The sequence below is a fragment of the Phalacrocorax aristotelis genome, chromosome 6, assembly GCF_949628215.1.
Source record: "Phalacrocorax aristotelis chromosome 6, bGulAri2.1, whole genome shotgun sequence".
Lineage (NCBI taxonomy): Eukaryota > Metazoa > Chordata > Aves > Suliformes > Phalacrocoracidae > Phalacrocorax > Phalacrocorax aristotelis.
Window position 1 is genome coordinate 30,945,781 of NC_134281.1, and position 26,701 is coordinate 30,972,481.

The window sequence follows — 26,701 nt, forward strand, 5'->3', positions numbered from 1 at the left end:
TTCCACTGTTTTCCTGATGCACAGCCTGGGATGTTAGGTGTTTCTTTTTTTTTTTTTTTTAAGGTTCTGAGGGGTTTGGGGATAGCAGAAGGTTTTATTCTTGCAGCAGATGCTGTTTGTGTCAGGGCTTCCCCAGGGATTATTTCTGGAAATCTGTACTCCCTTTAGGAAAGGTTGTCATGGTTGCCCAACATAAATTCTCTGGCTTCCCCATGGCTGGTACACAGATTTATCACCCTCCCCCATGACTACCCATGCATATACAGGAAAAGCTTTGCTTAGACATACTTCAAAAGTCCACACTGGGCCCTTGTGAGCCTTGCTCATCCTCTCAAGCTTGCATCAGGCTGGCATGAGGTGCAGCTTTCTCTCAGCTGCCCGATTGCTAGTGCAAGCAGGGCCTGGGACTGTTTGATGGCTACCTACCTACCAGGACCTCCTTCCCACCTGTGTGCACAGTGATGGAAGCCACCTCACTCTCCTCCCGGCCCCGCACACTCTTCACGCCGATCTCATATTTGGTGGCGGGCTGCAGGCGGCGGAGGGCATACTCAGTGGCATCACTGGTGATGGCAGTGCTGTCTGTCCTCCCTGCAGGGGCAGAGCCAAGAGCTTTGGCACCATGGCTAGCCCTGCCCCTGGGGTACAGGAGGTGCTCGGGAAGGGAGGGCAATGCCAAAAGCCCTCTCCAGGGTTGATACTGCGGCTAACTGGGTTTTGTGCCTGTGGGTGTACACCTGTGTGCCCATCATTCTGCTGGCTCTACCTTTTCAGTATCGTAAGTGAAACTGGGGCTAAGGAAGGGAGATGAGCCAGGGGAGGCTGGTAAGGAAAGTGGGGTTTCAGGATCAGGCCCTGAATTAACCATCCCTGGGGAGGTCACGCTTGTGCCCCTCTGTGCTGAGCTGGCTCTTGGTTACAGTGGCCTTCCCCATTCTCATCCCAGACATCCCATCCTCCATCCCTGCAGCCTCTTGGTCCATCCCAGCTAACGGTGGTTTTTCCCGGGCCACTGGGCTGCTGCCTGGGGTGAGAATGACCTGGTGGCTTGCTCACAGCTGCAGATGGAGGGAGGGTTGGCAACTGCGAGCTCAGGGCATGAGCAAGAGCGGTCTGACCCATTACCTTCAGCGGCACGGTACGAAATTCTATAGTGGTCAAAGGCAGCGATGGGAGGGCTCCAGTAGACAGTCATGGACTCCTGGGTGACATTTCCCACCCTGAGGTCCTTCGGTGCATCAATCCCTAGCGAGATGGAGCAGAAAGCAAAGCTGTGGGAGGCAGGTCTGCTCCCTGTCCCCCTGCCCGCCCTCCCGGTGGGGTCCTGTGCCCAGCAGGGGGGTCCCAGGGTACCTGTCGTGATGGAGCCCACAACAGGCTCGGAGCTGATGGCACCATGTATGGCCACCAGTGACACCAGATACTCGGTGGATGGCTGCAAGCCCATCAGGCTGGCATGCCTGCAGGTGCCGTCAAGCGTGAGCTGCTGTGCCTCCTCCTCATCCCGGGGGCTGTAGGTGAGGATGAGGCGGTCTGCTGGTGGGGATGGATCACTCCACGTGACATTCACACTGGAGGATGTCAGCTGGGAGAAGTGGAGCTGCGTGATGGGCCGGGCCCCTGCAAGAGGGAGAGGAGAGATGTAACCCGACCATCTGCATATCCCAGCTTCCCCATTGTTACCAGCACTTGTATACCCAACAGAGGTGGCAAAGCTGCAGCTCTGGGCTCTCCATTGATCTGAAACGGTGCTGGGATTGAGAGGCAGAACTGGGAGGTGAAAAATGGTGTTTTTCTCAACTTTGCCTGCAAACACAATCCATCCCATACCCATATGGTGGGTGATGGGCCTGTCTCACTACAGATGGTATGAGCTGTCTGGCCTTCTTGACTGCAAGCTTTTCACACAGAGGTGCTTGTGAGGTCCCTCAAGGCTTAGTTTTTCCTTCTTTTGGACACAAAAACTACCCTGACCACAGAGGACAGCTGTTCCCCCAACTCTGCCTCTTCTGTATTCCCATACTTGCTTCCAGCCAAGCAAGTGTGCTCAGTGCTGCTGTCCAGGGGGATGAGATCCCCATGCTGGTAGGGCCATCATCCTTCTGAGGTCCATAGACTTCCTCCCATGTAGATGGATTCCCCCCAGCTCTCACCCCTATCACAACCTCAAGAGTTTCGGTGCTGGGGACGCAGTGGGCTGGCAGCGGTGCCAGTGTGGGGCAGTGGTCTGTGCCCTCGGCCCTACCCCAACTTGTGTTTCTCTACCTGTGAATGCATCCACAGTGGCCTCCAGGCTCTGCTGGCGTCCCCTTTCTGCGATGATGGAGATGGTGTACTCTGTCCCTGGCTCCAGCTCCGAGAGGGTGAGCTGCGACTTGTCCCAGGGCACCGTCACTTCGGAGGCCATCCCCGAGGCAGGGGTGAAGGTGACACGGTAGTGGTCAATGGGACCTGTGGCTTTGGTCCAGGTCAGTGAGATGGAAGTCTCTGTGGAGGCTGTCACCAGGAGGTCCCGGGGGCTGTCAAGCTCTGTAGCAGAGGGTTGGTGCAGATCTTTGTCCCCATGCACAGACTGTCCCATAGGGATGTCTGAGCCATAGGAGACAGCTGTGCTTGCAGCATGCAACAAGGCCAAACTCACCAGTTCTGGCATTCATGGTTGCCGGCACACTCTGCTGGCTGCCCATCACGGCTGAAATCCCGATGCCGTACTCTGTCCCCGGCACAAGATCTGCCAGGGTGCGCAAAGGACATGAAGATGCATGAGAGCAGTGCCTGACTGGGTGGCCTCAGGATGTGACACCTCCCCCCCCCAGCTGGGGACAGGGGGGACCCGCCTGAGCATCCCTGGGGTGAGCAGCCCTCCCACAGGTCAGAGGTTCCTCTGCACATTGGAGAAGAGCTGAGCCTTTTTAAAAAGCCCTGTGGATGCCTTCGGACAGGGGTTGTGGATTATTCTAGCTCAGAAATAAGTAATTTTTTAAAGTTGTTGTGAGGCCTGCTGTAATCGCTGGCATCAATACAGAAATTGTGTGTCTGTGAGCTGAGATGGGAACGATAAAGTAGCTATATTTGTCTCCAAATGGATTCAACATCAAATATTGTCACAGGGCTGGTGTCTCAAAGAGAAATAAATTATGCAGAGTAAATGAAATGCACATTAATTAGGGAAGGTGCAGTCTTTCTAGGAGCTGAATCAAGAGCTGCTCCTTGGGGTGGATGTATCCCGCACTGCCTTTCTCAAGGGACATGGGAATCAAGCTCATCCAGCTCCTTTCCTGCACACCTACTGCTGATCGCTGTTTTATCTCTGTGGAACATCTCCTGCCTCTGCCTGTCACTTCTGCTTGGCCGCTGATGGCTTCATTCCCCTCCTCCCTGTGCTTCATGGTCTTTCCCATGGGGTTAGAGAAAGCCATAAACCCTCCAGCCTGGCCTCACCCTGCCTTGTCCAGGGACAGCATCCCCTGAAGCCATCAAAACCTTCCCTGAGGGGTCAGGAGGGAGAGAAACCCCCATCCCCCGCTCCTCTCCTCTTGCTACGGTGCAATATTAGTGCTGGGCAGGGGAGATGGACCCTCTTCGCCCCTGCCCAATAAGTGTCAGAAGTAACCCGGAAAGGAGGCGAAGCACCAGGGAGGAAGGGGAACAAGAAGGAAGAAATGAGCAGGAGCATTTAAAATGATGCCTTTTCTCTCCCAGCTCTTTTGGGTAGAGCAAAATTAGGGATATTTCTGTGCAAATGCTGATTTTTGCAGAGAGACATATGGGGCAGGGTACGGCTTGCTGTATTTTTAAGCTTAAATCTTTGATAAGCTCTGCTCAGCACCGTTCCTCACTGCTTTTTCTGAAAGCAGATGAAGGTAGCTGAAGGAATCACTGGTTGTGTTTACACTGTGGATCTCACCGTGTCTCGGGTGGCTGGAAACCCACTCTAATGGGCTTTGCATGTTGTGCAGCAAGACCTTGGAGGACAGGGCTACCAGATGCATAACAGACCTATGGGAGAGGCTCATGTGCCATCAACACTATGGCTATCCTGTATATATTTTTTTTGCCAGCAGAATGCTTTTTAGGTTATTTTCTAGTATAACTAGATTTTTAAAAATTTGTTTGCTTATTACATGTTTATATACATGTATGACATAGTACCCTGTACCCTGGGAGCTGAAAGCAAGGCGCTTAATTGATGATGGAGGCACTATATAAAAATAGCTCACTGCTATCGACTTAAGCCTCTGTATCTCTGGAGCTTGCTCTGGGAGGACTTTCTTGTAGCCCTGCCTGAGTCTGGCAGCAGCCAGGCAGCACTGGTGCTGGCAGGTAGAGACTTGGCAGTTTTCCTTATTTTTATTCAGGATAAAGAGAGCCTTCATGCTGTCTCTTCCTCTGAGGCAAGCTTGGGCTCTGCCGCAAGTGTCACTGCAGTTTAGGTCACTGGGGTAGTATTGCACCTCTGCCCCAGGGAGGAGGATTTGGCCCATTTTTAATGCTCCTTCTCACCTAGAAAGGCAGTAAAATGCCCAGAGGAAAGCTAGCAGGGGACCAGCACCAGGTCTACGATCCCTTGCTGTTCCCCTCCATCTCATTCCACTTCTCCATGCGCATCCTCATCATGAATGCAGCCGGAACTATCCCTAACGTTTCTTTTTCCCACGTACCACATTTTTCAAGCTAACTGCTCTAATTGCTTTCCTGCTTTCCAGCCTTTCTTGTGACTCGGTGCCACTCTGCCTGTAACTTGGCATTTGACTTTCCCACTGAACTTACTCCTATAGGTCCATATGGCAGAGGTGCCTGAGCCCTCTTAGGGCTGGCGAGGTCCCAGGAGGGCGAAGACAGTCAATGTGGAAGAACCTGGTGTCCTGCCATACTGAAGAGCTTCAAGTTGAACGAGTGATCTTTTTTGTATGTGTGTAAGTCTTGCTCAAAAAATTTTGCTAATTTTTTTTTTTCTCAAAAAAATGCCACCAGAGCTGCAAATCTCACAGGAAAAACAGCTGTAGTTGAAAAAAAGGAAACCAGATCTCACATGGTACTTTGTGGTGTTGCTGCAAAGGGTATTTGGGACTTCCCTGGCATGGGAAGTGGGTAGTGTTTGCAGCCCCCAGTGGCACCCCCTGTGCTGGCCTGAATAACGTACTGCCTGAGGGACTTGCTCAAAAATAGCGTCCTTGGGTTTGAGTCTGCTTTGTGCCCAATTTGGAAAAGGCAATGAACTTGGGCAGCCTGGAACCCCATTGCTGCCGATGGGGCATCAGCACCTGTGGCTTTTTCCTAGCAAGGAAAAAACCAGAAAGGTGAAATAATATTTTCATCTAGATCAGCCTAAAATGTCTTTCTCTCCCCATTTCTCACTTTGCTCCTTGCCAGCTGGGTTTGGGACTTGGACAGCCCCTTGCTGGAGGTGCATTGCTCGGAGGCACATCACTCAGCTTGTGGATAAGCAGTGCCCAAATCCAGACCCACAGAGGGGAAAATGAGCTTCATTCCAAGGAAAGCCTTCTCTCCAGTAACTAGTAAACTCAAAACAGCCTCAAATGTGCACCAGCCTGAGTGCTACCAAGTGTCAGTGCTGTTTTGGGCTCTCCATTGTCCTACCTGCTTGCGAGGAGGAGGAGGAAGAGAGGGAGGAAGGGTGTGTGGGTGCATGCATACCTGTGAGGGTGGCCCGGGTGGTGGGACCAGTGTCCCGCGGCACCAGGACTTCATGGTAGTGCTCCCCGGCCAGGGTGCTGTAGACCACCCTGTAGCTGTGTGCCTCAGCCTCGCTGTTGTCCCAGGCAAGCTCAAGGCTGGCAGGCGTCCGTGAGCCCACCCGCAGGTTCTTGGGGGCATCTATCTCTGCATGACACAAGGGAGAGAGGCTCCGTCTCACTGCCAGGCACCAGGAACGCACCCCATAGTAGCCTTGGCACGGCTAAACAGCAGCGGAGGGGTACCCGGCTGTGATGTCCGTGAGGTCCCACGTGCGGTCCCTCCTTCCCTGGGCATGTCCCCGCAGAAAGGGCTGGAGCATCTGCTCTCACCTCCTGCTCAGCACAGACCCGGAGATGCCACCCACGAGACCAATGCGAGTGCTTCGGCATTCACAGCATCCCTCAGTAAGTCGCTTTGGGAACTAATTGCATGTTATTTGAAAAAGAAAAGTGTTTTCCCCCTATATTAGAGTAAGGAAAACTGAGGCAGCATGCATAAGAGAAAAAGGGGTCTGTAGCAGTAATGCATTGGCTTGAACTGCTCTTAGAAGGCCTCAAGTGTCTTTACAGGCTCATTCACGCTCAGATGTTTCCCAAAGGGTTTGTTTATTAGTGCTTCTGGGGCTGTGCACCAAATCCACTCTGGTTTGCACAATAAACCTCTCCAGTGAGCAATGGGTTGGTGCCAGGCAGGGGCTGGGCAGCAGCAGACAGGGGGTAATTACTGCTCCTTGATAGATCTGGGTTTAGGGGGAGGATTTTTTTATGTTGCCTTTCAGAAATAAAGGAAGGAAGGACAATGGAGCGAATCAGTCAGGTTGAACATCTTGTCTGAAATATATATCCATAGAGATATATACACACAAGTCACACACTGCAGTTATTGTAATGGGAGCCTAGTATCCACCAGTAACGTACATGACAAGTAATTTATATACCATAAACCAGCACTGAAATATGCACTCTACCTCTTCTTTTATGGCATGGTAAATTAAACCTGTTAGCCATCTGCAGGCTTAACATTAATTAAAGTTTTACCGACCAGTTAGGGTATTCAGAGAAGATATAAAATAAGATAACCACATTTCTGACTGGGCTGCTTTCAGCTGCTTGACTGCCGATTCCTTAGGTAATGCGTCTGCCTTGACTCTCCATGCTGAATAGGAGCGAGCATCATCTTAAAGTCAGACCTGCTCTTTTGGTGCTTTTGAGAATTGCACGTTGATATATGGGTGCTGTTAAGGGTGTAAACTGCTGGGGTTTAAGGTTTTAGTCATGGGCTCAAGATAAACTGTGGGTCTGAATGGGCGCTGAAGGTGGTGGGGACATGTGTCACAGGCAGCAGCAAGTTCAGCCTTGATGAAGCAGGACATGGCCAAGGTGGGGTTTGCTCAGGGGTTGTCATCTAAATGCAGTTTTTTGAGTCATCTGCCTGGTTGCTGGCATCTGGGGTCACCTGGGGTGCCCTGGGGACCATGTGAGCATCCCCGTGGGGCATGGGGAATGATGGACATCCATTGCACTGGAGGTATAGGGACTAAACAGAAACATAGGCACTACTGAAGGGGGATCAGAGGGTGGTTTGAGCTGTACATGTGTGTTTAGGGTGAACTGAATCATTTTCTCTGCCTTGCTCTGCACTAGGACCATGATGGGATGTGAGACACCTTCATTCAGGTGTCTTCATTTGGACCTGCATCTTAACCATCAGGTTTTCATTGTGACACTTCCTCCCAGTACACCGGATTAAACCCCAGCTCACTGGTGCTGGGGGAAAACCAGGTACCACTAAATCCCAGATGCAAAAAAACCTTTGATTTGGCTCCAGATATGCAAAACCCCATGCTTGTTGCAGGGCAGCCCATCTGCATCTTGCAGCAAGCCATCTGTCCATGCTTGCTGGAGGCTTAAAAATTCATGCCAGTTCTCTCAGCAAAGCCAGCTAGCTACCTGTGGTGAACTGGGCGAGGGCTGGCCGGCTCTCGTTGGCACCCCGGAGGGCGCTGACGGTGAGGCGGTAGCGGGCGCCGGGCCGCAGGGCCTGCAGGGAGTACTGGCTGAGGGGAGGCTGCAGGCGGAAGGTGGTCCTCCCCCCCTCCCCATCCGCCAGCCCGTACTTCAGCAGGATGGTGTCCACCTTGGCGCGGGGTGGTGTCCACTCCACAAAGGCCACTGTGTCGGAGACATCCCGCACCAGGATCTGCGTTGGGCCGTCGATGACTGCAGAGGAGGGGGGGAAATGGGCACCTGTTATTTTGGGAGAGGTGGATGGGGAAAGGTGGAAGCTTTGGGGACACCAAGTTTCAGGTATGCTTCAACCCAGCTTATAGAGTGGCCCAAATTAGCAGCTGGGGACAAGACAGAGAGGTGGCATGGACAGGAGACATGACCCCCTACCCCAAGGTACTCAGGGGTTTTGGTCCTGGTGGGTTCCCAGTTCCTTGTCCCTGCCTCCTGGCTCTTTCCTGAATCCTGTCCACTTCACCGATGTCTCTCCCGAGCTGTGGACACCAGAGCAGGACCCAGAAGCTCTCCCATCGATGCCCATTACAGCTATAATGCAACTCATGCCCCTCTCTTGAGCTGCTTATTGGTGACAATTCCTCCCTGGCTTTTTCAGGTGACATCTACTAGGATAAATCCTCCTAAATCTAACTGCAGTCCACTTTCTTTGCTCCTAGATAACTGCTCGTACTTCGTGATGCATCGAAAAACATACAGTTTTCTTTGTGCCCAGCACTTTGAGCCATTCAAACTGCTCTTACCGATGATCTCCTTCCACTCAATTTACTCTTTTCTGAGCCTTTCTGTCACTGGCAAAATTTATCAGTAATGATATTATGTCTTTTGAAAGGCGTTGACAATGTGTTAAATAATGTGGGGCCATGGACTGTTCCAGGCATCAAGAACTGAGGAACATCTTTAGAAATGTTCCTGCTTCGGTGCCAGCTCCTGGTTTGTTAAGCTGAGGGATCAGCTCGTAAAGCTGTTGATGTTTTAGTAGTGGAGAGAGAGGATAAAATGTAACTGTTCTGGAAAGTCTTCATAACTACCTGGGTGTGGGGCAACAGTGGGTGTCCAACAAAGGCTCTCAGATAAAGGGGTTTTAGCTAAATTCATACCAGGGACCTACTGGGAGACCATTTTGAACATTTCTGCTTTATTTTCCAGAAAATTGTGCCCTTCCCTCCTCAGCATCCCCCAGCACTTGACCTCTGCAAATCATGGGCTCAAGCCCAGGTGATGGATGCTTTGAGTCCAGCAGGACCTAACCGCTGCATGGACGGACAGATGGACCAAGCCTGGCCATCGCTCCTGTGTCATGGCAAAGCTGATGCATGGAGCCTGCTGGGCAGCCCGTTTTATCACTTACATGATCACAAGGTGGGTGAAAAAACCCAGGCTGGTTTTGTAATTGGGGCTATACTGCGTGCAAGTACATCTAATATACTGTATATATTAGAAAAAGATGGTATATAATAAGGATATGTGGAATGCTGCACCCCAGGGTGGGAAGTTTTCGGGGAGATGTGTGTGGGCAGGGATGGGAAGGGCCAGGAAGAGTTAGAAAAAAAAACCAACAAACAGTAATAGAGAAGGGAGGACAGCTGGGAAGCAGGGTGTTTAGGTAGGAGCTGGACATCCAGCTTGGTCAGGACCAGCTCATGCTTATCCAAACCCAAAATCTCCAGCTACCTCAGTCATCCAGGTGATGCTGAGGAACATCAAGTTCTACTTAGCTGTGCAGCATGAAACCAAGCCTTTGCTGCTCAATGCCAGCACAAAGTGTTGAGGCAGAATGAGGATGATGGGGCAAAGCTATGGGGGTGCTGCAGAGATGCAGACATGATAGCACGGGGATGCCTTCACAGAGCAGAGAGCTGGGAGTCTACCACTCCCTCTGTGCTCCCCTGCAAAGGTCAACCACTGAGTTGGAAGCTCCAGCCTCTCTATTTTTGCTGACTTCCTAAGGAAAGGAAGATTTGGACTTGACCAGGAGATGTCTCTGTTAAGCCATGTCGAGCTAAGCGTGGAGGCAAAGCTGGAGGTGAGGACTGTGCTGAGGAAGCTCAGACCTGCAGCAAGCTGCTGCTGGTAGAGGGATCCTCCCTTCACTTTCACCGTTGCCTCAGATTAGCAGCCTGGAGAGAGCATCACCTCATTATAACCCTCCACCAGCTATTTAAATGCTGTTTCCCTTTGCAACAGCTTGAATGGAGGTAGATGTCTGCCTGGCTGCCAATGCAGACTGCAGCAGATCTGGCATGGAAAGCCTCTTCGTTCCAGTGAGCTCTGCTTGTTGCCCCATCTCCTTCAGCAAGGAAAAGACCCAGCTGAATTTCCTCTAGCCTACGGGATGGATCAGTGATGGGACGAATAAATTGGTTAGGAGGGGATGAGTTGTTGCTCCTGGTTTGGCCTGATTTGCCTGAATTGGTGGGAGTAGAGGGCATTTTGTATCACAAAAGCAGGTGGGAGTCTTAATCTGTTATATATGAGAAGGCAATACATTTATAGAGCTGTTTCTTGGCAATGTCTAGCCTCTGATATTAGCAGGGAAAAGGAATTTACCCAGCCATATAATAAAAGCGGACCTGATCCTTTGCTCCAACACCATTAACCTCACCACAGTTTCTGTGCTCGCAGCGGTTTGGGAGAAAGAGGGACAAAACACTGCACGAGGAGCTGTTGCTTCAATGCACCTGTAGCTTGGGGAGTTGGGTGGTGCTAGTTTATTCCTGCCCATGCAGTGCTGAGCCACTCTTGCTGCTTTAACCTTATTTTGGGGACCAAGCCCGGGGCGCTGCTGTGCTGCCCAGGGCTGGGCTCACTCACGGGTTGAGATGCTGTTGGAGGTGGGAGGGCTCCTGGCTTGTTCCTTGAGGGCCACCACAGTGACGGTGTACTCTTCACCTGGCTTCAGCCCTGTCTGGTTGAAGGTGGTGACGGTGCTGGGGAGCTGGGCAATCATGCCGCCCTCATTGTTCTGTTGGGGAGCAGAAATAACCATTAAAAAAAAAAAAGAAAAGGTGTTTCTGGTGTTTCTGGGGGACTGATGCATGGAGGGGAGGTGCCCCCACATCACATCCTTCTGTGTCCAGTTCTGCACCCCCGAAGTGCATCCTCACCCTGGCACATCCCACCATGGAAGTGCAGAAACCGAGGGTGATGTCCCCCACCAAGCATGGAGCACTTATGTTGTTGGGCTGAAAAATCCTCCCACATCCCTTCTTTTCTCCCCCTCCGCTTCTGTATTTTGCCGTGTGTGTGTGCTGTTCTTCAGAAGAGAAAAGATAATAAAACCAAAGCCTGGGCTGGACTCCTTTTCCCTGCTATTCAGGTGCCAGGAGCCTTCTGTTGTTCATATATAAGTATGAAACTGTAAGGTCTTTATTTCGTCATCCACTGCTTTTTAAGTATCTTTATTAAACTCATTATAATTTGCGGTTTTGCTCTGAAAAACTGAAAAGCTTTAAGCAACAGCAAATGTCACCTTTCCTGCCTGTGTTTGGACAAAGGATCTTTTCTTGCTGCTGTCTTCGCTAATAACATGCTAAACAAATCTTTGCACATAGCTCTCAATTCATATTCATCTCTTTTCCCATTAAATAGGAAATCTTCCATTTTAGCTGTAAATTGCCAACTTACCTTTCCTAATTTTCTTTTCTAAATCTGTCTTTGCTTCATCTTTCCCCTCACCTCCCCAGTGCATACAGCAGACAGGCAATCCCTGCCTGACCCTGCTTTTGGGGTGGGGTGAGAGCATCGCGGGGACAATGGAAGGAGGATGGTACGAGCATCCTTGTGGAGACACGGAGGACTAAATTAGCATCCTCTTGCCCAGTTTTCAGGAAGACAGAGTGCACTCGATTTTGCTCATAACGGTTATTTTTGATGCTGCTGTTATAACTCTGTTCTTTTCATGTTGAGGCCTCTTGGACTAGGTTTTGGTTTTATTTGGGGTGCAGCAATGGTTTAGTGTTTGCCCAAGTAAGCGTGGCTTCCAGTCAGTGAAGGAGACAGCACCCTCTGCCTTATTTTAGGAGAAAAGCTCGCGATGGAGAATTGAGAGAATCCAATTTTGGCAGCAGATGGGCAGGATCATGACTGTGTCTTTGTGGTGCAGGACCATGTGCTTGACTGACGGATGCGGGAACTTCAAAGTCCTGTGAGCTACATTCCTTCCCTGCCCCAAAAACGTGCATTCAGGAACAGCCATCCTTTTGCACTTTATATCTTCCTTTAAATTCTGAAATGTTTCTGCGTGGTTTTAAGTTTTAAGCTTAAAAACAGAAACGGGGCCATCAGTTTGTATTTATCAGTGAGAAAAACCTATCGCTGATGATGCCATGGGGACAAGTTTGCTTCTATCCTGGCAATTTCTCACCCTAAAATGGATATATCTCCATTTATCTGCTTCAGGGGATGCTGTTGAGCTTAATTCCCAAGTATCAGTGAAATGTTTGAAAGATAGCTATTTTTTGCTACCAAAACCTCTTCCCTGACATTGCCTTATTGTTTTGTCTTTTATCCTGATGGTGAATGAAAATTACCCCAGGGTTTATACCTGCAGTACCTGAACATTTACTTCCGATGCAATTTGTGTATGGATGTAACCAAAATTGCATCCAGATCCTTCCAGACTTCTTGGAAGTGAGGGAATGAGTTACTTAAGCAATCAGGCCCTTGCTTCATGCTGTGTAATGATATTTTATATTTAAGAGCATTTAAAACTTTGGAGCCAAGTTCTGCATTTCTCCACTGCCCAGAGCTGCCTTTGACTCCAGTGAGGGTTTTGTACAAGTGAAAACGGCATAATTGAGCCCTTAATCAGCATTTCTTTTACTGCTGGGGCTTGCAAGCTCTTGTAAAGAGTCTCCATATACAATTGAAGCTATACTTATGGCAAAATGGTGTAGAAATTATGAATATAGATGAAATGATGTACAATTTTTGTTGCCGCACATAGAAAATATGCGATATTTAGGGCAACATTTTCATCCTTTCATCTTTTCTGGCACGAATTCTACCTGTTCATCACTGCGATTAAAATTCTGTGGCAGGAATTAGCTGTGCGTGTGACTCGGGGATGCTGAAGATTGTCTGAGAGCCGGCGGCTCCTCGGTTACTTCCAGGCTGCTTTGGGTAGCTTAGCATGCAGAGGGAAGGGGTGAGGAAGAGGAGGAGGAGGAAGAGTCACAGTAAAGGAGATGGAAGGGAGAAAGAGGGGGTGACAGCAAGAGGCAGTAATGCTGGAAGGTTTACTTATTTATATGCTCATCTCTTGATTTTATTGGGGAATTTCTTTAACATGTATATCTTGACACCAAAGACTACTGGGGAAATGCAAGCTGGCAATTTGAGATTGAGGCGTTTGGGGTTGTCTGATGTGAAGCACACAGATTGCAAATAGAGGTCGGGGTTTTTTGGGGGGTAACTGGAAGCTAATTTAGGGTCCACTTGCTCAGTTATTTTAGGGTGATCAGGTGTAGCCTGTGATGCCATGTGTGTGGCGGTGGTACCTTGGGAATGAAGCTGATCTCCCAGCCGTCAAAGGGGAAAGAGAAGGGCTCCCACTGCACCTCTGCCGTCGTCTCTGTGATGGTCTTGAACTTCAGCCCCTGTGGCGTGGCAAGGTCTGGAAGGGAGCAGGGGGCGGCTGAGCAGAGCAGGACGGGTGTGCAGGCGCCGCCCGCCCCCACCCTGCTCCCTGCAGCTATTTCATTATCTGAACAATGAAAACGGGCCCCTTTTGGTAGCTGTTAGCAGAGTTATTACCCCTTTGTCCCCACTCCGTGTGGGTTAGAGGGGGAGCAGGAAAATGCCTGGGCTGCTGGCCACCACAGTATCCCTTTGCATTGTGCCTAACTGCACCATGTAAACAAAGTGATGGGGTTGCAAAGGGGGCGCCTGGATAGTTTATGTTTCCCCCTGCCCTCTGTATCTTTGGTTTCTGAGGATCCTTTCAGGAGGTTGCCATTAGAACTTGATAGTCTTGTTTTCCTCTGTGCATCATGGTCCTGGTCAGGACTATATATATCCTGATGCATAGCAGCATCCCCTCTCTGCTGCACTATTACCTACGTCATTGGGATTCACCACAGGGAACCCATCCAGGATTGGGAGTAGAATGTGTGACTTCTGTGATATATTTCAATATTTTCTATGGGCAAAAAGATATTTTGGGCCATCTTCTGGGGGCTTAAATCAAACGCTGAAAGTTTCTTTGATTTTCAGTCATTCGGATTTTCATCCAAACTGAGTCTTTATGCAGAGAGTGGACACATTTCCCCTTTCCTATATCCCCATATAGATATAAATGGGGATAAAAGTATCCCCAGTATTTTTTTGAAGGCTCAATTTCTGCTGCTAGAAGGTTTTTATGGAAAATGTGGGTCATCTTGAGCATCACCTCTGGTTATCCGGGTATCAAGAGATAAGTGTAGCAGGATACTTACTGGTCATCACCTTGGAGGTAACAGGGATGCTCAAGACATTGCTGATGACCGCGTAGATGCTGATGTTGTAGGCAACACCTGGCTCCAGCTCTGTGATGGTGATGCTGCTACTGTCCCCGGGCACCCGCTGCTGGAGCTGGGTGCCCCCTGGCCCCGCTGGCTGGTATGAGATGACGTACTCAGTGACTGCCCCAGGGCTGTCCCATGCCAGCTCGATGGAGCTGTCGCTGACTTCCATCACTCGCAGGTTTTCGGGAGAAGCCACTGATGGGAAGGGCAGAGGTAAGGAGAGCATCAGGGTGTGCGTAGCTTATCCTCCTGCCTGGCTGTGGGGAAGGGTGTGTGGGTCTGCTTGTGGGGCATGGGTACAGGCTTTGGTCTGGGGGTTATGTGCTATCTGTGGTTGTTTTAAATGCTATAGCAAGGCAAAGGCTCAGGAGAACCTGACTGCAGCTTCTGTTGCACCAACGGTTTACCACTGATATTGGGACAATCCTGGCTTTTTGCTCGCCTCCCAAACTTTTAGCTGTGGCGTCTCTTGGGGCAGGGGCAACAGGGAGGCAGTCAGACTGTAGGGCCTGAACAGGTCCTGTGTGACATGCTTTGCCAGGTATGGGTTCCTCCCAGGCTTCGTGGTGCTCCTATGGGGCTGTGGGCACCTTGAAGCCCTTACTCATACATTAGGGTCTGTCTCTCCCCATGCATGCTCCCCACTACCTGCCGAGCAGTCCTGCCCTTCGTAGCCTTCCTCGCAGACACAGAGACCGTCCTGGCAGACCCCACGACCGCTGCAGGCATTGGGGCAGTGCAGCCACCCGCAGTCCTCGCCGGTGTAGCCCTCATGGCAGATGCATGTGCCGTTGGCGCAGTGGCCCTTCCCTGAGCAGTCGTGGGGGCACCGCAGCTGGGAGCAATCCTCCCCGATGAAACCCTCCTCACAGACACATTCACCGTCCACGCAGAGCCCACGGGAGCCGCAGCCAGCAGGGCAGCGGAGCTGCGAGCAGTCCTCACCCCCGTAGTCATTGTCGCAGATGCATTGGCCTTCCAGGCAGACTCCACGGCTGGAGCAGCCCCGGGGGCAGCGGGGCTCGGAGCAGTTGCTGCCTGCCCAGCCCTCCATGCACACACAGCTGCATGACTCCAGGCTGAAGTTCCCGTGGCCGCTGCACTGCGGGGTGTAATCCAGCTGCCCTGCAAGGACGCGGGACCGAGGGTCAGAGCCCACCAGCCGGGAGGTGGAAAAAGGTCAGCATTGGCCCTGGGTCAGCCTGTTGATAGGCTGTGGGGAGGTGGGCAAGATGTGGGGCAAGTACGGGATAGTCCTCCCTCTGGTTGAGCACACCCAGCTCTGGCAAACTTGGGGCTTTGGGGCTGGCAGGGGCAGAATTGGTAATATGGGCTTGGGTGGGTCCCCAGGAGTTTGTCTGTCCCCTCAGGAGTGTTGGCTTCCATGGCTATGGGTGCTATCAGCCTTGTTGGGGTACAAGTGCTCCCTCTGGTTTTCTTCAGCTCAGTGCTCAGTTGATGGAGCCCCCCTAGACCACTTACTGGGAAATAGCCTTCCCTGGCCAAACTCTCTGCACCAGCCATGACTCCTGTTGTGTCCTCTCCACCCACTGTTCCTTTTTACAGGTGAGAGGTGAGAGGTCCCAGTCTGCTCGCTCCCTCTCCTACAAGAAACAGGTATGTACCCAAAGACATCATCTTCATCCCTGTCCTGGTAAGCCTGATCAAGACAGAGTTGTTGGCTTTGCACAAAGTATCACAGGTTTGGGCATGCTGGGTTTGTGGGAAAGTGGGGAAAGCACGTAGCCACTATGGCCACCACCTCTAAAGTCCCACCTTTACCTGGCAGCCTTGCACAGGATGCTCTGGGGTGAGGAGGGATGGATGGGGATGAAGGCACTAGTCACTCTGACATTGCCAACATTCCCCTCTTTTGCCCCTCAACATGGACCCACAGCTCCAGCTTAGGGTTATGAACGGAGGAAGAACAGAATCCCTTTCTGTGCTTCCTCCAGCCCTCAGGAAAACTCTGCACCACGAAGACCCCAAGCCACAGGACATTTTGTCCCCCAACTGTTTTCCATCCTAGCTGAGCTACCTGAACAGCTTCTGCAATGGCTGGTGCAGCAGACACTCATGTAAAAGGGGTTCAGTTACATGCTGTGCCAGACAGACCTGTTTGAGTTACTTAGCAGGATGCTTCCCATCTAAACTTTGAATACGGGGAATGACGATCAGAACTCAGCCTCTAGTTAAGTTATCAAAAAAGCAGAGAGGATGCTTGTAAGTGTGCTGGAAGAGAGCAACTTTCCATGGGGAAATGCCTCAGGCAGTAGGGTAGGGAACCTGATCTCCTCTGGTGCAGTGAATTGAAAGCAACTTCTGTTAAATGAAATTACTCCAGTTTTAGCTCAGTGTATCTGTGATTGGAGTGAAGACTCCACCAAGCAATGAATGTTTAATGGGACTGTCGGCGTATGTTGAAAGTAACCCAGATAGGCCCATCAGAGTTTAAAATTAATTCCTTTAGAACAGGTTTTTCCTACTGACGTGATTTTAACCCTTGCTTTGGACACAGTGTGGCATATGTGGGTGTTTTCCATTTCATCTTTTTTTAACGCAGCTGATGAGTGTCGCATTGTGAGGGGATGCAGGCTGAGCCTGCGGCTGGAAACGCACTGACTTCCACTGGCTGCATGGGAGATGTCAGCCTGAGACAGCCGCTGCGTGGGCCATCCCAGTTTTTCCCTCCCCAATCCACGCGCCCTTGGTCCAACTCTGTGACCTGAGTGTGGGTTGTTCCCATTTCATTTTAATGTGTCCTCAACATACAGGAGCTGGGGTACCACCAGAAAAATCACTCTAATAGCTGCAAAACTTTAAAAAGGGCAGGAGGCATTGGGGGGAAAAGGGATGCTTTTAATTTTTCATCTTCCCTGTGGTTGTTCTTGGCCTGAAAAGCTGTTTTCCCCTGGAAAGATGCCCTGTGCAGCTCTCCTTGCCAGGTGGCTTTTTCCTGCGAGGAGCTTTGGTGCGTCAGAGCCCCAAGCAGGGCTGGGCTGCATGAGGGACAGATGCCATTTGGGACAGTCCCTTTTACTGATCTTCCTGAGATGTGAGGAAGACCATCAGTATTCTAGCTCCCATGCTGTCAAAATGCAACCTCTAGCCCAAACTTTTCTTAACCCATCTCATTTCAACTGCATGCTGCTTCCCTGGCTCTGCAGAATGGCTGCAGTGAAACAAGGGGCTGTCCTTGATGGGGTAACCCTAATGGGGGCTCTCAGACAGCTTCATGAACTGCAAAGATTGTTATTCAGATGAAGTATCCTGTTGATGGTTTTGTGCATTTGTTATAGATTTTGTTTGCATTTTTCATGGCAACATAAGTTATTACCTGTATTTATTTTTTTTTTTCATACACATTCACTCCTGCAGAGAAGATGAAGGGACTTATTGCCAGCTCCCACGGTGCTGCCTTCAGCCCAGGGACAGCTTAGGAAAGCAGCAGCTATGACTCTCCTCCCTGTCCCATGCGCAGTGGCAGGTTTCTAACAGCATTGCAAGGACTGCAGTGTTGGGAGATCACCCTGCTCACCCCTTACCACTGGTAATTTTATCTGTAATGGGGCTGTTATGGGGTTTCTGTAGTGAGCAGGGCATGGGGGCTCAAGTGACCTAATTCCTTCTTTCTGCCTTGGAGTACCTAACCTGGGCTTTTCCCTAAAGTGACAGCCACACCATGGGTGAACATAGTTTTTTCTCCATTGCCACTCTGAGTGGCATCACCAGTTTTGTATTTATTTCTCCTGCCTCTTGCTCAAGCCCTCAGTCCCCAGCAAGAGCTAACAGCATGGCATTACTACCTGTGGCTGCATTTTCTTGGCAGCAATTGGAGTTGCATTGGTCCCGGAGCATGGAGACCTCCCTCTCCAGTATCTCAATCCTGCTCAGCAGCTCCTGCAGGGACGGGAGGGAGGTGGAGCACTTGCAGGCCTGCTTGGGCAAGTTTATCCTGTGGGTGAAGGTGACCTGGCTTTCGCTGTCAGAGGTCTGCTCCGCATACTCCGCCAGCCGGTCGTCTTCTGAACTCACCTCCTCAGCTGAAGACTTGAACATTGACGAGCAGCAGCTGTCCAGGGGGATGTTGATGTTGTAGATGTGGTGGAAGACAATGGGCTGCTCTTTGATGGGTGGGCTGCAGTTGGCGGGGCCACTTTCCTCATCCACTGCCGGCCTCTCAGCTGGCTCTGTTGGTACCTCCAGCCGGCACTCGAAAGGTTTAAGGACGGCACCCAGCAGGAGCAGGTTGAAGCTGATGAGCACATTCCTCAGGACTGGGTTTTCACTGTCAGTCCCCATTTTCTTGGGAGTGGGAAGAGCCTTCTAAGCCAGCCGTGGTCAACCAAGCACGGGGAGGACCTGGGCACACAGAAGAAAAAGAGCAAGGTTGTTTTTATCCCTGAAACTGTGCACAGCTTAGGGAAGTCCTTCTGGGCAAAGTCATCCAGAGAGATGTGGGGGCTGACTTGACCGATGCACAGTCCTGCTGGCTTTGATGGAGCCGAAATCAGCCCCAGGTGGAGCCCATGGCTAGCGGGGAGAACTGCCATAGCCCCTTGAACAGTGATGGGGCAAATTCTTGTTGCTGGTTTTTTTTTTTTTTAAAGGAAACAGTTAATCCGTAACTAACAAAGCACTGAATACATGTTTTCCCTGTGTGGGACCTACTTTCAGTGCCACATCAGAATGATGTGTAGGGTCCAAAGGGCTAACACATGGGTGATGGGTGATGTAGCTCTCCTTCAGTTCTCTCCCCTGCCCCGGGAGCTTTGCCTGCAGATGTTAAGTTTCCTCCAGTAGCTACAGGAACGGCAGCCTTTATGTTAAAACACTGTTAAATTACACCACACAGGCTCCAGCTTGTTCAGGTTGATGTTCTGAGCAGACAAATCCCTTCCATTAAAGTCACTTCACCCCCTGCCCGTGCTCTGGATTATGGGTTAACCTTGCCTTCATTTGGAACAACACAACTTCTTATTCCAGTATTGATCGCAGGCCCCCGGGTGGTAATCCAGCCTCTGAGGACCACATTTATCTCGAGCCTAAAATCACTGGCGCCAGCCTGGTTGCGCTGGGGACAGATTCATCCCCTTTACTCTTGTCAGGACTATTGTGTGCTGACCAGTGCTTAACGCCAACCAGTTTGCCATGAGGAATCACTGCCTGGTCTGTCAACAGTGCTAATGGGCAGGCGAGGCTGTGCCTGCAATGTCATTGCACCCAAAAATACCATTTGCCATGTGGTTTTTTTTGGAGGAAGTACTTTACCTGCAGTCCAAGAGGGATTGCTGGAGTGTGGCTGCTCTTGGGGCATGTTGTGCCTTGGTTAGAGGCTCTCAGCTGATCCCTGGCACTGCTTCGTTGTTGGGACAGCTACTTAAGTATTTCCAGCTAATAGTTGCAGATGCTTGATTGAATTTCTCACAGCATTTTAGGAAGGAATGTAAATTGCCATGTTTGCAGCTCCCTACCTGTGTTAGGTTTGCAGGACTTGCGCCGATGAATGCTGCCGATGTGCTTTGTGGTTCCTTCTGTACCAGCAGTGCAAAAGATGCAGCAGGCATATTAAAACTGGTCAACAGGCTCTTTACAGTGCCAGTAAAAAGATGCAAAGAGCTGAAGGTTTCCTCACTGCATCACCAGAAACTTTACCAAAGCTCCAAGAAGTTGTGGGGTTTAGGTATTATTCAAAGCCAGGACATGGCTTTTGCAGTGCCCAGCCTTAATTCATAATTAACTTTACTAACTCTGTATTTAGTACCATTAATAATGCCGAGTTCAGACTCTAAGAGGGCTTATCCATTCATACACATTTTAAGACTATGAATAAACACATGGGTCCATGTAGGTTAAGAAGGACTTAAAACCTCGAGGACTTAAAACCCCTGAGCACTGGGTGACCTGTTTGGATGGACCTGCCTTGAAGGACCACTATGTGGAGAGGGGCAAATTGCCACATCTGCCTTTTTTTTTTTTTTTTTTTTTGGCCACATTGCCACACTGGGATACTTGGTGGCAAGAGGAGGTGCCCATCAACCTAATCTGACCCTAACTGAACACTCATACCAGTTCCTATAAGTGGGAAATCGAGATGAGAAGGAATGGCGAGTTGAGTGGTTCCAACAAACTGCTTAAAGCCAAATGTCCCTAGTTGCATTTAGACCCATAGCGTCTGGAGTTGGGGTTTCACAGCTGGTCCATGCTAGGGCATGCTGGCCATGGCAAGCACAAGGTGCATTGTGGTAGGAAAGATGTCCTGATGGCTTATGGTGGGTGCTTCCAACCTACCTGTGTGGGGTCTTCTCACACCCATGGAAGCTGGCCTGGAAGGATGGGTGTGATACCCCAGTGGTTTGATTTCTGGGGGCGTGGGAGAGGATAGCAGCACGGTGCTCAGCTGCAATCCACAGCTGAGCTACGCTTGGGGCCACTCACTTAATCTTACTTTGCCAGTATCTGCCAGTGCCATAATCTTGAGCAACTGTCCTCCCTCACTTTTAATGACACTTCTGCTCTCAAGCTCCTCTCTGGCTCCCTGGCAAATGGCTGTGCTTCCCCCCTTCCCCTGTTGCTGAATGAAAATATTTGTTTACTGGTTTCTCTCCTACAATACCACACTACTGCAGAAAATATCACTATTCAGACAACTCACAGCATTTGCAGGGTTATTATCCCACATTCCCACAACGTTTCTGATGCACTTTTCTTCTTGGCTCCCTGCTTAATGCCTGCTTCTTGTGAGCAGGCACCTGGGACTCCTCTGGTAGGCTCTTTCCACCCCACCCCCACCCCGTTTTAGGAAAAACAAGAAAAATGGACATAACTCTTCAGTGGGATGGTCTCCTCCTTGGCTAATGTGGTGGCTTTGGCCATGCTCATGGAAGACAGAAAGAAGGAGGGCAGTGGAGATGAAAATGGGAGGGTGTGAGATCAATGCTCCAGAAGTGGCAATTTGGGGCTCCACCCTCAGACGCTGACCACCCCCAAATCCTCTGCTTTCTGGACTCTCCAGTGGCTCCTGGGTGGCCCAGGATGACCCACAGAAAGACTTCTTGTCCCTGTGTAATGGGGCAGCTGTGATGAGGGGAAGCACAGGGGCTAATTAGCACTAGCTGCCTTTAATTGACTCGTTGGCTTTTGAGGCTAACTACCTGCTCCTTGGACTCTTGCTTGGCTTTTTTTGTGTGTGTTTGGAGTGGAAGTAATTGTGGCTGTGAGCCAGCTGCACCGAGCTGGGCCAGAGCTTCAAAGCAAGCCTCCTTGCAGGATTACAGGAGTAGCTTAGACATAAGGAAATGAAATTCTCCCCCTCCCCACTCTTCAGATCCAGCCTGACTCAACAGAGGTGCCAGAACCTGCTAAGGAGGAACGAGGGGAGAAGGGGTCCAGGTGGATGCAGGGATGAGGGAGCAGGAGATGGGTTGGTGGATAAAGCGAGGCAAGCAGATGCACAGCGGAGATTGCTTGCTAATGACAGGGAGCAGGTTGGGTAGTTAACGACTCTCTAACACATACACCGAAAGCCATTCATTTGCTGGTAGAAGCTGCCAGGCTCATTGATCTGAGTCTCTTTATTGGTATATTCATCACAGCGGATGCCAGCAGGATGCTGCCCAGCTCTCATTTCTGAGTGGCAAGTCATGGCATCCCACTCCAGCCCACTCAGTGTGGTGGCCTTGGGCAAGGGGTGATGCTGCAGGGATTCTGGCATCCCCACAGCATGATGCTAGAGGAGCTTTCTCTTTTTATTATTATTATAAACAGGATCACTGAAGGGAAAAAAAAGAAAAGAGGAAAAAATATTTCTGCCTCGACTGAGTGCTGGGTCAGGCTTAAAGCCACCTCTTTACTGTGAAACAGTGAAAAGTCACCCCTGTTCAGGCTGTTCCTGGCTTAAACCAGGCTGAATCCACAGGGTCCTGCAGAGCAGGAGGATGTCCCTTGGTGTCCTCCAAACCACAGCAGATGATTTGATCCATAAATCCCTATTAATCCCCAACTTCTTCCTGGAGGCTTGGGCTGACAGCTCTGAAGCTCTGCCAAATTTGTGGATGCATTCCCAGAGTCTGTCGTCTCCCTTCCCTATCTGGTCCTGCTTTGTCTCCTGCTCTTCCTGTCAATGATTTGCTTTTTCCTGAAGGACACCACCACTGTGCCCTCAGCTAGGGTAAGTTAACACAGTGATTTGGCTGGCAGCACTCCAGTGCTGCGTGCATGGTCTGGCAGCTCGAGGCTTCTTGACCAGGAAAAAGAAGTTGCATTAATGTTCCTGCTTTGGGTTCCTCCTGGTGCTTCCCAGCCCAGATAATGCTGCCTATGGACAGTGACGGAACCATTAGAAATCATTGATTGAGTAAACTGATCCAGCACTATGTATTTTTTCCTTCTCCCTCTACAAGGGAAAAAGAAGCAAATTTCTGTGATCGTTTCACGTGTAAAATGAGTTGCATTAGGGCAAATTTATCTGGGGATCTTTATAGCCTTGTTTTTAATTTCTCCTTCATTGTCACCAAGTTCAGATAAAAATCCACGCTGGTGGTGTTCCTGGTGGCTTTGGTCCCTCTGTCCCCACAGATGGCCTTGAAAAACCTCTCAGCCAGGGCAGTGAAGGCAGCTTTGAGCCTGGTGCTTTCCTGGCATCTGACAGTGATGTCTCCTCCTTCACTTTCCACCAGGCTGGGGCAATGCCTCTCCATCTGCTCGCACCCAGGACAGGACAGCTGACCTCCAGTTGCCTCAGTGTGATGGTATGCTCCCCCCTCTAGCTCCCCTGACCTGACCTTTTCCTGTAACTCTGCTCCAGTGATAACCACCAGTGGCATCTGTGATGGATGCATCCGGCTCAAAGTGGATTTGTGACAGACAGATAACAACACAATAGCCAAGGCTAATTTATAGCAATGCATCCACCTAACCCCAGTGCTTGCTGATGTCCGACTCAAGCCAAATTTGGAAGAAACCAACATCTGCAGTTGGTATGTAAATATGACTATAAGTCAATCATCTTACCCTCACAAATAGTGAGTAGCCCAAGAGCCCTTTGAACTCTCCTGCACAGCAGTGGGTTGGACACCAGGATCTCCCCTTGAGTAGGGACACCTGTCAAGTTTACTCCTCGAGGTTGAAAGAATAAGTGCATTGAAACTTTGTAATATTAGCTAAGTGATGGAAGCATTTGGTTACACATATATAATCCTTTAGACATAAACTGATGACCAAGTCTAGCACTAAGTTTGGATCCAGCCACACCTAGACTCCTCTAAGAGAAGTTTAGAATGCATGGAGGTCCTCTTTGAACCTTGTGACTCAATGGGAGGGTCTCCCTGACAGTTTTGCCTGACCCTGTCCTCTGTGCAGTAAATAATCCAGTGTACCTTGCCATCAAACCTTGTTAAGGCACTGTCACATTTACCGTTGAACATTGTTAACTCACTGTTTTATATCAATAAAATGTATTGTTACTTCTCTCTAATGAGTGAAGTGCCCTCTCACTCCATCTGTGACACTGGCATAGCACAAGCTTGCGGCTGCTGCTTTATTTTACCAGAGGTGGTTTCCCTTGGTTTGCTTTGCTTTCCACCCCCCTTCCATGGTCCCCCAGAACCATGGGTGTTTGAATTAAAGTTCAAATTAAAGAGTTATTAATGTTAATTATGAATTTTGGCAGGCACTCAGCTGTCAGCTCCAAAGCATTTAACTTTGGGGAGCTGTGAAAGGATCAATCTGCTGCAATTTCTGTGTGGTGCTCAATAAAAAAAACACACAATATAAAACTGAGAAAAATATTTGAGGGCTTTTGCCAAACATATACCACAGCAAAGCACTGTATTTCACTCCTGAAGAGCCTCTGTCCATCCAGCACTTGTGTCTTATGGGCCAGTGAAGGAAGAAATAGAAAAACCGTATTAAATCCACAGTACATCCACCCTAATTATATATTTTTGGCTATTTTTACATATGCTGATGGGCTATATTTGTGTGAGCAAATGGGGCTGGGAATGCAGAAGGAAACCTGCATGTTGTGATGCTCAGAGCAGCTGTGCCACAAAAGTCATTAATGATGTGGCAGCAGTTTTGGGGGGGGGCAGCACCACCCAGAAATGCAGCACCATGTCCTCAGCAGCATCTCCAACCCCTTTTTACTGCTTAGCAATGTCAATGTAACAAATGCAAACTGTGCCCCAGGGGCTGCTGCAGGACAGGCACAGGGACATCACAGAATCACAGAATGGTAGGGGTTGGAAGGGATCTCCAGAGATCATCTTGTCCAACCCCCCTGCTTGAGCAGGCACACCCAGAGCAGGGGGCACAGGAATGCATCTAGGCGGGTTTTGAATGTCTCCAGGGGAGGAGACTCCCCAACCTCCCTGGGCAGCCTCACAGGAAAGAATTTTCTTTCTCGTGTTTAGGTGGAACTTCCTTTGTTCCAACCTGTGCCCATTGCCCCTTGTCCTGTCGTTGGGCACCACTGAAAAGAGTCCAGTCCCATCCTCTTGACAACCACCCTTCAGAATTTATAAGCACTGATAAGATCCCCTCCCTTAGTCTTTTCTTCTCCAGGCTGAACAAATCCTGGTCTCTCAGCCTTCAGGTCAGATCCACAAAACAAGGATGATGTCAGCAGTTTTATCTCCAGCATTTTGCTGGAAATAATCTAATATTTAGATGGTCCAACAACATTTTTATTTTTTGTGCCAGTTTTGGTGAATTGCTTTGGTTAAAAAATAGCCCAAACACTGACTGGAAAGATGCTTGAAAAATTAAAGCATTTCTTTCTCCAGCCATATATTTTGTATTAAAATGTTTTAAAAGTCACTGGAGATGTGAAAATGAAGTGAACGCTTTGTTTTGAGCAAGAAATGTTTTAATCTACCCAGAGCATATATATAGAGATATATATCTGTATATAGGCCTATTTAAGTGCATTTTTCACATTTTTTTTTCCTTGAACACCAGATAAACCACAAGCCCTGCTTTTTGGCACAGATGGTAAACTGGAGAAATCAGATTTATTAGGAGTTTGGACCAGGACACATCTTTAATGCCGATAAACAAACCATCAAGAAATGGAGTTTTCTGCCTGCTTCGTTGGTGTGGCAGGAGCAGGCAGATATTAGCTAACACCCAGTAGTCCCTGATCCGTGTCGGGGCTGGCTGATTGGAGCTGTGATGTGTTCCCTGCTGGAGCTTGGCTGGCGGGAGCCGGACCACTGCAATGCATTTGCTCCCAGCTGCTGCTAACAATGGGAGCAAGCCCAGAGCATGGTGGTGTGTGAAGCAGGCAGGAAACCTCTGAGCATATTATTTGGGCTTTTATGTTTAAAAGTGTGTTGGAGGTTTCCCATAATCCAAGAAAACCCTGCTGGATGGTTTTCAATGCTCCCAAAACCACCCTGGAGATATCTGAGTGCTCAGTGCAGATGATGCCTGCTCTATGATATGGCAAGAGGCAGCCCCTGCAAGCTTTCCTCCTGCTCACCATATTCATAGGGAAGGAAATCTGGCTCCATGGTGTCCCTGGTTGGCTTCCCAGCCATAAACTTTCCATCCCAAGGTAGCAACACAGCTGGGAAAACAATGTGGACTAAAAGCTTTGAAGCTCAACCCTGGCTTTTTTCAGACTTCCCAAGAGAGGCTGCAGCACTTGCTGGTTTAGAGCAATCCATCACTCCTGTGCATCAACATCGCTGTTGTTTCTACACTGAAATTGCTGCTGGATGCCACAGTCACCAACCATGGCAGGTGAGGACATGTGCATGGAAGGTGCATGCCTTGCTTTTGCTTTGCTTCATGATCAGGCAAGAAACTCTTGTGATTTGCGCGTCTCACCAGAAAGCACTTGTATTGCATCAGCTGTTAACTGAGAATTAGTGGAAATAACTGGGTCAGCTCCTCGGCAGCTTGAAATTGCTGCAAATTTGGTGTGGTGAGGCTGATTTGCACCAGTAGGACCCTCCTGAGTGGATGTAGAGATGCAACGTGTCCTGCAGACCCGATTCCCTCGTGCAGTTTTCCAGCGGGGGGAAGAACACTGTCTCCCAGTTATTACTAACTTAATGATGTGCAATTTATCTGCTTAAAAAGGTTTTCATTTCATTAGTTCCCTGTGCTTCAAGGCAGAATGAAGGTCCTTGCTATGGACAAGCAAACAGTCCTCTTCCTAATCAACTCTTCCTGCATCTTCTGCCTAATTGCAATCCTTGTCTCCCCTCTAAACCCAGCCTGCTGTGGGCTTTCGGGGAATTAAAGGAGATGGAAAGCTTAGAGGAGTGAAGCATCATATCCTCCATAATGCTAGACCCAAGCCTGAGGCTGGTTAGTTGAACGCCAGACCCTGTGGACTCATGGGGCAGCAGCTGAGGACCAACACTGGTACCTGCACCACACCAGAAAAACCCAACCGAGTCATGTCATGCCGCCACCAAGCAGCCCTTGGAGAGGGAACAATTTTCACCTCACTGAATAATTACA

At 49.8% G+C, this 26,701-nt stretch overlaps 1 protein-coding gene across 1 annotated transcript in view; it reads right to left on the reverse strand.

Moving 5' to 3' along the window:
• Positions 1–19,152, reverse strand: part of TNR (tenascin R) — a 34,299-nt gene extending 15,147 nt beyond the window's left edge. The window contains exons 1-13 of the mRNA XM_075096836.1: positions 18,697–19,152; positions 18,034–18,589; positions 14,876–15,352; positions 14,159–14,422; positions 13,223–13,338; positions 10,536–10,686; positions 7,650–7,919; positions 5,659–5,844; positions 2,642–2,731; positions 2,266–2,529; positions 1,354–1,620; positions 1,126–1,245; positions 448–591 (exon numbers count right to left, since the gene is read on the reverse strand). Coding sequence (XP_074952937.1) covers positions 448–591; positions 1,126–1,245; positions 1,354–1,620; positions 2,266–2,529; positions 2,642–2,731; positions 5,659–5,844; positions 7,650–7,919; positions 10,536–10,686; positions 13,223–13,338; positions 14,159–14,422; positions 14,876–15,352; positions 18,034–18,529 — 2,845 coding nt within the window. The 5' untranslated portion in view covers positions 18,530–18,589; positions 18,697–19,152. The remainder of the gene's footprint in view (positions 1–447; positions 592–1,125; positions 1,246–1,353; positions 1,621–2,265; positions 2,530–2,641; positions 2,732–5,658; positions 5,845–7,649; positions 7,920–10,535; positions 10,687–13,222; positions 13,339–14,158; positions 14,423–14,875; positions 15,353–18,033; positions 18,590–18,696) is intronic.
• Positions 19,153–26,701: the final 7,549 nt, after the last annotated feature.